The following is a 12,675-nucleotide window of genomic DNA, read 5'->3' on the forward strand; positions in this document are numbered from 1 at the left end:
GAGGGACAAAATAACTTGCTTGACTGGCTAAGTCAATCATCTGTGTGGAATCCAGTTCACTTGCTGAAGACAAGACTGCAGGCCAAATGCCCCAGAAACAAACAAGAATTTGGCTGCAGTACAGGCCTGGCAGAGAATCACCAGGGAAGACACCCAGCATCTGGTAATGTCTATGGGCTGCAGACTTCAGGCAGTCATCAAATGAGAAGGATTTGCACCCTTGTACTAGACATAATGACTTCATTTCAGATTAGGATCATTTATATTAGCGTAAATTCCATCACATTAAAGCTAACAGTTCAAACTTCAGACTCAAATTCATAGTTCAGTTGTAAAGCGCTTTGGATAAAAGCACTATATAAATGCAGTCCATTTACCATTTACCATAGTTTTATTACAAATTCAATGTGCTGGAGTATAGCGCCAAAACAACAAAAATTGTGTCACTGTCCCAGCACTTTTGTATTGTGGTGCCAGGAAGGGCATTGGAGTGCTGTCCACTAGGGGGCAGCACCGGCCCTACAGACAGGTATGGTCGCCGCTGTGATTCGGTGTAATCACATCAGCTGTGGCCTACAACCTAATTATGGGCTCTATTAGTGGCCTGGCTCCCAGGCCTAGAGGAGAGGTGTTTGGGCGCTGGGAGTGGGTGCATGCCAGTTGTGTGTGGTTTTGGTTTCGTTTTCCTTTTTCTTTGAAGTTTTGGTTGGCTGATTGGCCATTCTTTTTGTTCTTCAGCATGTCTATTGTTTTGGTGTTTTTTGGACAAATAAAAGGCGGTAAGCCAAACTTTCTGTTGTTTTGTCCTGTCTGTCCACCACATGAGCAGTGGCCACCCCCAGCAGCCCTGCCACACAGTTTGTATAATATACCAAATAAATGTGCAAAGAAAAAAAAGAGAAGAAATAGTAATAAAGGTTCAGAATATGAAAATGCTTTAAATGTGATTTAAATGTCAGTTTCCAATTAGATAGTGCTGATAAAAGCGGAATGAAACACTTTTTTATTTATAGGTTAAGCCAAGCTTACCTCCCTGTCAGTGTACTATTTATAGATCTTATTTTTACATGTACTTTTAAGTTCTTATTATTTCAACTTCTGAGTTGATATCATTTCATGTTTTGACAGAAGCAAAACTGTATTTCTGAGACTTGGGGAAGAGGTGCAGGTTATTATTATCCAAATAACAAGGACAGGAATCATAAGCAGTGCAAAAACTAGGACCAGACAGATGCTTTACAATTTCCTTGAAAGTCATTTCTATAAAGGACATGCCTCTTACTTGAAAACATACAAAAATATGTAAATTATCCATCATACTACAGAGATAAGCACATATTTTAGTCTTGGGAGCATCTGCTTTTACACTAATACGTGTCACTTGACAGGCTATTTAAAAATCATCTTCAAAAAGTATATTTAGTAGAGGCTTATTAGTAAGATATGTCATAGTCCTACAAAACCAACTTTAAGGACTTTTATATTTCTAACACAGAATCTCAGTCCAAATAAACTGTGTGTGCTTTCTCGTCTGTAAAAATTAAATAAATTAAGCCCATTATAGGTTTGTCTGCATTTTTGGCTGTGATGGTCAAATAGTGTGAGAGAATGTAGAAGTATTTACAGGAACTAGGGTAATATTTACACGGTCCCTTGCAGAGAATCCAGTAAAATATCGATGAACCCTTAACGGTGAGAGCGGGTGACAAGAGTAAAGCTGAGCGCATATCAAAGGAGATGCTGCGCTCGCAGGGAAACGGATAAAGTACAGCAAAACACCGATGCACGTGCATTAAGTCTTATGGCTAGTTAAAATATTGAGCACTTCACAATATTTGACATAAAAACTGATAATCAGAAATAATGGAAATTACAGGATGAGTTTGCCAAAGTGTTTCCCAAGGGCTTGCCAATAGGAGAAGAAATGGGATAAAGAGATTTTTTGAGGAGCGACACAAGGAAAATATCAGCAGGTAGGATAATTCCCAGGTGGATCGGATATGACGATAAATTAATTGTATTTATTGTTCGTATCAACACAGAACTAATTATTGAATATGTGAACATTGTTAATTACGCTGGGATGTACGTGCTGGGATTTAAGAAAATCATCTGTGACTGGTAACAACTTCAACAAATTACGCGCGGATTACACAAGTAACTAGTTTTATTATGGTTTCTCTAGATATTGTAGCTTATTATGCTATTTCTCTTGAGCGCATAATCAGTAAAGAAAGTGATCTACGGGCAACAAATACACGTTTAAAATATAAATATAATTTACCACATTCAAGTCAATACCGATCACTGCTAGACTGAAAATGGCCATGTTGTGAATGTGAGCCGTATTTTTAGTTGAATATTTTCCAGTACAGCGGTTCTGAGTCCATTTCTTATAAATAATTGATAAACTTTATTTTCTGTCCTCCACGGCATACCCTATCCTAGTGGCTTCGCGCGCGTAGCTGCACTTGGTTACTTGGTCGAACGCTTCGACTGATTAAATTGTGAAGACAGGAAGGGCTTTTGGTAGCCTAATAATATCAACAGATATTAGAAGGTCGGTTGGGGCTTGGTGGTACTTCAAAAATCTTTTAAAACTGTATCATCGGAATGATGAAGATAATGCAGTTCAGATGCTTTTACTCTTGGTAATTCATCATACGGCTCCGTGCAATGTCTGAGCTGCCCAAACAGTGAGTCATAAATGACCCTGGAATGTAGGCCTACTAAAGGTTTTACGAAATGTGAGCGTTTAATGTAATTTCAAGTGTCTAGTCAAGTCTCCTTTTACTTTCATGGTCAAGAAAATCCCATTAGTATTTGGTAAAGGGACACTCAACCCATTTCACAAGTTTCTCGTGTATCAGTCTGTTTGAAAGCTAAAACTCACTGCAAACAGCTCATGTTAGAAGTGGCAGAACAATAGGGGCATTTCTCATTCTAAAATGCACCAAAGGTCTTTCTTGCATAAATATGCATGGTAAAGATGACAAATTGTTTTTTTCTATTTCTCTATTTTCTTTGCAAGATCAGGGAGTATCTCATTTAAAAGTATGGAGAAGAATGCAGTCACCATTGCTGCACATCTAGACAATGCGCAGTAAAATATTCAGTGTTAAATCTTAAAGGGTACTTTTAAATTTTATAGAGTACATGCAGAGCCTATTTGAATATAAACTCTGTTGGGGTGTTGGAAGCAACACGGGACGTTTTACTGTGTACAAAGCCACTGCATTCCTCCACATTACTCTACTTACAGTTGAGAACTTTCCGCGTTCATTGTCCCTGAAGCAAATGTAGCTTAGAAGTGGTGATTGAAGCACTTTAATTTATTCCAAAAGGAGGGAACACCTTCATACCTGTCATCTATTTTAAGGACCATCTGTTACCATAAATCAGTCTCCTATCGGTGTTTCATGTAGCAAACAAAGGATTAAAATGTCCCCCTGACTAGAGGTTTCTTCATTTGAAATATGGGGCTTTTTGAAAGGATTGAAACCATGATTCATAGAGAGAAAAGTTCTATATAAAACATTTTAAAACAAATGTTCTACAGAGCCATTATTTAGATGACATTATGTACTGTTTTTTGAAATATCTGGCAACAATCACAGCCGATAAGTATCATATCTGTCAGCCTGGTTGTCATTCTCACTGTAGCAAGGAAAGTGTACCGTCAGAGACACAATTTCCTCTGTAAACCAAGCATTTGTGGGTTTGTTTATGTTTAGATAGAATCCAATATGTGTAGGTTTTTCTGCTGATAACCTGTCAGTACAGGTGGCCCTCAAATGAATTTGCCTGCTCCAAATCAAATTGTAGATCGTAATAATCTCACCAAATAACATGTCAATATTATAATAATGACTGCTTCACTACCCAATGAGCAGGAAGCAAAGTAATTTGTATTATTTTAAGAGGAATATTCTCAGTTTTGTTTTGTGTGGTGTTTTAATATGAAACAGCGACGGATTCAAAATAAGGGATGGTCGTGGTATTCACTGAGAAAAGACCAATGACATATTACGTTGTTTTAACTGAGGATATTTCAGTTCTTTATTCTTTTTATGGAAATAGTACTTGAAAGAATGATGGAAATAGTACTTGTGACTTTGATAACATTAACAGAAACTGTATATTATAAGTCTACAGACACCTGTAATGCTATGAATTCACATCATATCTTGTCATTATGTTATGGTTATTTATTGAGGGTGGAGAATGCAAAGCAGAGTTATTGGCATAGTCTGAAGATTTTGGTTAGAATGATATTTAGTATATTCTATCAACTGAAATTTTATGGTAGTTTACAGAAGGGTAATTTGGAAATGCCTCTCTAACTGAATAATCTCCCTCTGTTCTTCGTTTAAAAATCACTGTACAGGAATCCTGATTTATTGCAACCCTTTCTGGTTCATGCTCACTGTTCTCTGTATTATACCAGCAAATAGTTTTATGGACATAAATTTGACATGAATGCTGGGAACACAGTATGCGCAGATGCAGTATACGTTTTTGTATATGCATCCAGAATAAAGTATGAGAAACAGTGTCATCTATTAAGCTTGAATTCTGCACTTATGGTATGTATGATATTAATTGTGCACCATTATGCTGTCCTAACGTCCTTGGTATTATTGCTTGCATAAACTGGGAAAAATAAGTCTATTGATACACTGAAGTCCTTTTTAATAGGCAAATATTTTTGTTCCAGTTATTTCTCAGAAATTGAGTCATTTGCTTTATTTATATGTAAAATATAACCAGAACTGCTTGCTTAGGTCTGAAGCAAGCCTACATTTCAAATGGTCTATAAATCCTCTGGAACTGGATCCTCAAAGAGACCGTTTTCTTTTTATCTTGGCAAACGGTAATACCAAACAGCATGTGTGAGTAGCACACCGCACTCACACCTGTACAGATCTCTACCATATCCAAACCTTTCACCAGATTCACTGGGTTGACATTCATGTTTCTTTAGATTACATTAATCTAAAGAAGCAAGTGCCAATTGCATGTTGAGTTGTGATATAGGTGTATTGAGTGAATGCTCTGAGCAGTAGGCCTGGCTGTTCTCTGTGTTGCAGTGAGCGGCAGCATGGTGAACGAGAACCTGCCTCGCTGGGTGTCGGACCCGGAGGACAAGCTGGTGCACATCAACGTGGGCGGCCTGAAGCAGAGCCTGTGCTCCAGCACGCTGCGCAAGTTCCCAGACACGCGCCTGGGCCGGCTGCTGGCCTGCCACTCCGAGGAGGACATCCTGCAGGTGTGCGACGACTACGACGTCCAGCAGGGGGAGTTCTACTTCGACCGCAACCCGGGGCTCTTCCCCTACGTGCTGCACTTCTACCAGACGGGCAAGCTGCACATCATGGAGGAGCTGTGCGTCTTCTCCTTCTGCCAGGAGATCGAGTACTGGGGCATCAACGAGTTCTTCCTGGACAGCTGCTGCAGCTACCGCTACCACGACCGCAAGCTGGAGAACCGGCACAAGAGCTGGGACGAGGACAGCGACGTGAGCAGCGTGGACACCTCGGTGGACGAGATCTCCGACCTCAACAAGGACATCCGGCAGTTCCAGGACATGCGCTGCGGGGGCCTGCGGAAGTGCCTGTGGCTGACCCTGGAGAACCCGGGCTACTCCATCCCCAGCAAGCTCTTCAGCCTGGTGTCCATCGGTGTGGTGCTCACCTCCATCGCCGCCATGTGCATCAACAGCATCCCCGAGTACCAGAAGTTCGACGAGAACGAGAAGCTGCTGGAGGACCCCACCATGCAGGCCCTGGAGCTCTTCTGCATCTGCTGGTTCACCTTCGAGGTGGTCACGCGGATGCTGCTGGCGCCCAACCGGCGCAAGTTCTTCCTGCACCCGCTGAACGTGATCGACATTGTGTCCGTGTTGCCCATCTACATCACCTTCTTCTTCGACCTGGTGGCGGGCAGCGAGTCGGAGCTGGGCAACCTGGGAAAGCTGGTGCAGGTGTTCCGCCTCATGAGAATCTTCCGAGTGCTGAAGCTGGCCAGGCACTCCACGGGCCTGAGGTCCCTGGGGGCCACGCTGCGGGTGAGCGGAGCGCATGCCTGCCACGCTACACTGCTGCATTACCAGCAGGATGTCTATACCTATAGCCATAGCACCAAACCACGCAGGGACCAAACACGCAGGGTAAATGGGCACACTCTGCCCCTCTGAATTTCCTTTGGAAATTGGGTTGTGTTCTTTTATAATTTCCTCACTGCTAGTCAAATTGAGACACAACTGTTTCAGTGAAAAGGAAAATTGTTTCAATGCTTTCAAATGAATCCTTGGGTTTTCCAATATTGTTACCAGCATATGACTTGTCCAATGTAAGTGCATTTAATTGCATCACTGATGACTTGGTCCTTCAGTTTGGTGCGTAACCAAACATTGCATTTTGAATCGATCTTTAATGGAGTACAATGTGTACCCTCTCTCATTGTTTGCCAGCAGAGGACACTGTTTTGCTCATGAATTCCCATCTGTTTTGAATGTCTCTGCAGTTGTTTTTGAGAGATCCAGCCCAAAAGGCATGTTCAGCTTAAATAAAAGTGTTGCAACATCTATAGCAAGATGTTAATGTGTAAAAATGCTAAAATGTAGTTCAGATGCGTATACAGTTACGGTGTGGTCCGTAAGTATTTGGACAGTGGCGCAAATTGGATTTGAAATGAAACAATGAATATAAGTGAAGAGGGACTGAAAATGCTGTCACTCAGCAAGCTTCTGTGAGTGTCTCCTCTTTGCCTGTATGTAGCATGGAATGTCTTCCCTGAAATTAAGGGACTATACATAAAAAGTGCTGTAATTCCTACATGGATCACCAGATTTGGATATACACACCCTCAAATTAAAGCTGACAGTATGCAATTTAACTGCATATTCTTGCTTTAATTTCAAATCCAATGTGCTAGAGTGCAGAGTCAAAATGACAAAAATTGTGTCACTGTTTGAATAATTTTACATTTACAGCGCAGCCAGTAAGTATTCAGATTGTGACACAATTTTTGTGGTTTTGGCTCTGTACTCCAGCACATTGGATTTGAAATGGAACAATGAATATAAAGGTTAAAAGTGCAGACTGTCAGATTTAATTTGAGGGTATCTACATCTATATCTGTGTTGGAATATGGCCCTTTTTATACATGGTCCCCCATTTTTTGGGAGATAATCCATGTTACACACAGACAAAGAAGGGACTCTCAGGAGCTTGCTGAGTGATGGTATTTGCTTTCCTTTTTACTGTTCACTATACGAAAGGGGCTTTGATTGCAGACTCCATTTACAAAGCCATTGTCTCTCACATCATACACACTCATGCAGGACATCTACACCCCAGTGGAATAAGAGAGGTGTGAGAAAAATCATTTTTATGCAGCATTGGTTGATAGGGCAACTGATGCTGCATCACAATAAAATCCCTCACTGATCCACAACATATATCACCCTGCGTCACCAGCTACTTCAGCTACAGTCTAGTCTGTGAAATGACTTCTTCTTGAAGGGTTTTTGGTTTAAACTTTCCCCTGGATTGGAAAGGGCTGTTTATAGCAGAATAAATATTTTAGGGCTCAGATGTTTCTTTCTCTATTTGTTATGCTGTGTAGGAAGAGATTTAGGGTAGCGTAGGATAAAGTTGGTTATGATAGAGGGGGTGGGCACTCAGAGTAGTTGGAGTTTGTACTGCCTTTTCTCCTTGTTCTTACTTTCCATCCTTGGGAAGCAGGTTAAATTGTGTCCCTAGTGTTCTCATGTGTCCATCATGATTGGTGTCCAGCTCTTGTTCAAACTGTTTTTAGTCGATCATTAGGTAGGACAGCCCAATCTACTGAAATTCTTTTCTGGGAGATATAGAGGTGTATTATAGGGAGGTGCCCAGAAGTCAATGGTACTGGCAGATTTTTCCAGAGGTTTCTGAACCATTTCCAGAAGATTTCATATTTTTTCTGAGATTGCAAGAGATGAGTTTTAAATATGGGAGACTCCCGGCATTTTCAGGAGAGTGGCGCTGTCAGGATTGCTGGCTTGGCCCCTGTTAATAAGCACAATTACAGAGGAGGCTAAATGTCTACCGTAACACAGTACCTGCACTTACCCTTGCTTCCTGTGCATTTCCCGTCTGCAGCACAGCTACCGGGAGGTGGGCATCCTCCTGCTGTACCTGGCGGTGGGCGTGTCGGTGTTCTCGGGCATCGCCTACACGGCCGAGTACGAGGAGGACGTGGGCCTGGACACCATCCCGGCCTGCTGGTGGTGGGGCACGGTCAGCATGACCACCGTGGGCTACGGCGACGTGGTGCCCGTCACCATCGCCGGCAAGCTGGCGGCCGGCGGCTGCATCCTGGGAGGGACGCTGGTGGTGGCCCTGCCCATAACCATCATCTTCAACAAGTTCTCCCACTTCTACCGCAAGCAGAAGGCCCTGGAGGCCTCCGTGCGCAACAACAACAAGAGGAGGTGGAGGAGGCCGGCCGAGGAGTCCGGCGGCAGCCTGGACGGGGACAGCCAGTGCCTGGAGGAGCTGGAGGAGGACGAGGAGGACGAGGGAGGAGGGGTAGTCAACTACAGCTACATGGACGTCCCGCCCTCCTGGGAGGGGGGCAGCGCCGTGGTGCGGAGGAAAGAGCCTCACCACTTCTGAGCGCTGGCAACGCCCAAAGATGTGCGACTACGCCGTGCTGCCCCCCAGTCACACGGCTTGCGTTTTAAATTGTGTCACCTGCATTACCTGTAGCATCAAGGGCAAGCATGGGCTCTACTCATTGACTGGACTTAATGTGCCTGTAGTGAATTAGAAAGTGTGCCGTCATCTCTGTCCTATGCCGTGACTCTGGTATGCTGTTTTTTTCCCCATGCATGACAAATTGCACCTCTTCCGTCACTGCCCTGGTGCACGTCATGCAGCTCATGAAATCTTAAAAGCCACTGCTGTGTGGGGGACTCTGGGATGTTTTTTCCACGCCACACCAACAACACAGTACTTTTCAGCAGCTTTTTAGTATGTCTTGTGACCTAATGACATCAATTGTACAGGAGATAAAAAATCTATGATATTGATGATGATAATGGTGACAGTAATGAGGCTAATTAAGTAATTCCACAATAACCCCATTTATCTATGGATTAAGCTGTTATAGAACATCCCCCACCAATCAAAAATCTTTATGGGGGGGGTAAAATGTACTGTAGGAGCTACTGAATAATGTAAATATTTGTAAATATGTGTGTGACATATCTCTTTCCTTCTTAAATTTTATCAAACAAGTGGAAATGTTTTATCTTTGTTATTTGGTCTAGTCTAGCAAAAAAGTAGATTCAAACAGCGCTGCTTTCCCTGCACTGTTAGAAAGCAGGACCTGGATTATCTCCCGTAGAAATGCGGTCGCTAAATATGGAATGGAAGAGATGGAAGCATAATTCCCCTCAAGCATTGATTTCACTGGACTGGGAGGTATGACTTACTGATGAAATTAAACCATAACTGCCTACAAACTTAGTTGAGTCACAGGGCTCTGATCTTATTAAGGCCGATGTTCCTTGTTTGAGTGAGTTATTAGCGTTATCTCACATCTGCTGAACCTGCATTTTCAAATGGAAAAAAATGTTCCCCTGAATATTTTTTGCATCTCCGAAGCTCCAGTTCTGTGGAGTTCTTTCCCCAATGGCCTCCAGACCATGGGAGGAAGAGCAGCAGTCCTGTTAAGTCCTGAACGGTGTAATATGGACACTTACACTAATGCTTTCAGACTTCCCTTGAAGCAGAGCCTCTGTGAGGCTTACTGCATGTCGGTGCACATTAGCAGTAATACTAGCTCCTTGGAACATTTAAGGATTTATACCTCCTACGGAAACTCAAAACCTCCCAGTAGAACACTGTGAGGACTTTTAAAAGTATCATGCACATGTGAGCTGGGTTGTGATATGTCAGTCTCCTTGTACCGGCCAAAGCCACCACTGCATTCTCTCCACCATTTTTTTTCTTCGGTTTGGGTGGGGGCAGGGGGTGCGGTCATCTTATGCAATGGCAGTTGTCTTCTGGGAAAGTAATCATCTTGGTTCCACTGTAATATAACAAGGCTCTAACTCAAAGCGGAGAGTGAATCTGTCAGTCCTTGCGGTTATCTCATTCTCCGGGTTAGTCCCAGTTATTGTATACCGCTTCAGTCCAAAAGACACCTTCCCCTTCTCTACAGGGGAAGCTGTAGCTTTCAGGAAACAGGAACTCACTACTTTGCTCTGGTCTTCTACTCATAACTCTGAGATATTTAATCACATTTCTCCCAGTGTCCTTCACAGCCAACCCAAAGACTTACTTAATTCTTCATGGGGGGGAGATGGGTCAAAATTCCTATCTATTTTGTGTTTTTTTTCTTCATAATCATGCTTAATTTTGGAAATGTCGCAATCCCCATAGACAATGCTTAATGCTGACTACAGCCTGCAGTAGAATGGTAGCCAAAGATGACATGAACATTTAAAAAGCCTAACAGATTTAAAAATACAACTTGATATACCTATTACCTAGGTTTTGTTAGGCATGATTTATGGTTCTTTTTTAGTCCCCCCCCCCCCCCCCCCATTTGTACATCTCTCCATGATCCTGGGCTTAAACTGACTGTTGCAGTAAATTTAAACATACAGTATATTGCAAAAGTATCAGCGTTCTTCCAATTATGTGCCCTTTTGTTGAGAGATGTGAACACCTTTTAAAAGTGAAAATGTTATTTCACCCTGCCAAACTAAAGGTGCCAAACTTGGTGGAAGCACCTTTGGCAGCAATTGGTTTGTGATTCTTTTTTGGATAAACTTCTACCAAATTTCCACTAGTAAGGTTTTTTTTTACCGGAATGTTTTGTCAATTCTTCTTGGCAGTTGGCTGTGCCAAGTTGGTAAGGAATTGTTGATGGACAGCAATTTTCAAGCCATGTCACAGATTTTCTTTCAGGGTCAAGTCAAGATATTGGCTGAACTTTGGGTTATTCTCCTGCAGGACCCATGATCCAAATTTGCTTTGTCTGACCACAAAACCTTAACCTTGTTTTACCTTCTCTTCACTGCATCACTTAAACGCCTTGATGCAAATTGCTCACGGGATCTGAAATGCTGTTTCCTGTAATAGTTCATGACACTGCAATTACACAACAGCTTTGTGGTGTGACCCAGATATTGTTGACTCATGAATTACATTAACCTGCCATTTCATCCATTAAGTTCTGCAGCAACCAGTAAGTGAAATTCTTCTTTGCTTAAAATACACTTCATGACTGAGGGGACACAGAGTGGTGTGTTCATTCTGAAAGCATGTGAAGCATTTATTTACATAGACAAGCCGTTAAACTCATTTTGACTGGTCAAGATAATTTTCTTTTCTCACAAGTGAACGCATTTAAGATGACCACTGGTAATGAAGGGGATGAATACTCCCATCAATGTTTTATTTTCAATTATTTTCTTCTTGTTTTAAGTAGGTTGTGTGGACCAGAATTATGAAATCCTAAGCACCATGACAACAAAAAAAATGTGAAAATTGTGCATGGGGCTGAGTACTTTAGCAAGGTCCTGTATTGAGAAATATGGCCAGTACAGTAGAGGGTAGGTAGAGCAGTTTTGTGCTGCATGGGGGGCCTTGGCACTGAGAAGCACCAATACTCTTTGTAATTAGTAAAGAGGCTTAACATATACAGACATACTTGGGCATGATGTATTTTATCCAATGAAAATTCAGTTGAAAAAAACTGTTTTCATCGCAGTGTACAGTAGTACCGGGTCTTCCTGATTAGATGAAACAATTATGAGTGTGAATATTTTAATGTTAACTCAATGTAAGGCATTGTACAGATTCCCATGCTATACTACCAATTCAAGCACTTTCCCAAGTTCTGTTTTCCCAAACATCTCAAAATGCTGCAGAATATTAATAAAGCAAAATAAAAATTCCTGAATATCCCTGAAAATGAATGCTTTCCTAGGATCAGGTATGTCAACCCCAAATCCACAAGAGAACGTGGATTCTGATGGTGTTACGTATACAACTCATGTCCAAGATGGCCAAGAAGGACCTGTAGAATTGCGCAAATCGAAGATCTTTAGAGTACCTGCATCAAAATGTCATAGTGTTCGTGAGCTTTCACACCCTGGATTTTATTTTTCTATATTTCAGGACTTTCAAAGACGTCTGAAGAGGGTGGGAGCTGTGAGGCGTGCTCAGCCGTGTGCACTTAATAATACTGTAGGCTCTCCGGCCTCAGTTTCCTCATATAGGGCAAGGCCACTTTGTCATATGACACCAAGGGCCACCTCAGAAGTCTGTAAGGCCAAAATAAAATTTGGCAAGAGTGCATCAAGGTCAAAAGCACACTAAAATCACACAAGGTAGGTATGATAGGTACTGGTAAGCGCTCCGACTGTCGATTGAAACCGAAACGGTTTACCATAAAACAGATGGCAGGTATCTGTAAGCTTTCAAATTGTGTGTGGATGGCTGTGTATGTCTTGACATGCAGTAGGCCTATTTATCCGTATATGTATAATATACATGTATCAACTATACATTTATTGTACTAAAGTACACTGTATACTGTACTATACAGTAGCTATCGTTTATCGATAGCTAAATTGATCACTGAAGAAGCGCTCATCCTTGAGTGGTTATC

The 12,675-nt window shown here is 42.1% G+C and overlaps 1 protein-coding gene across 1 annotated transcript; it reads left to right on the plus strand.

Annotated features, from left to right (window-relative positions):
* The first annotated feature begins 1,745 nt into the window (after nt 1–1,745).
* On the plus strand, nt 1,746–8,663 carry si:dkey-43k4.5 (potassium voltage-gated channel subfamily S member 1). The gene is made up of 3 exons (XM_035388612.1): nt 1,746–1,973; nt 5,091–6,067; nt 8,148–8,663. Exons 2-3 carry the CDS (start codon nt 5,102–5,104, stop codon nt 8,661–8,663), a joined length of 1,482 nt encoding a protein of 493 aa, XP_035244503.1. The 5' UTR covers nt 1,746–1,973; nt 5,091–5,101.
* Nucleotides 8,664–12,675: the final 4,012 nt, after the last annotated feature.

Source organism: Anguilla anguilla, chromosome 13, assembly GCF_013347855.1.
Source record: "Anguilla anguilla isolate fAngAng1 chromosome 13, fAngAng1.pri, whole genome shotgun sequence".
Classification (NCBI taxonomy): Eukaryota; Metazoa; Chordata; class Actinopteri; order Anguilliformes; family Anguillidae; genus Anguilla; species Anguilla anguilla.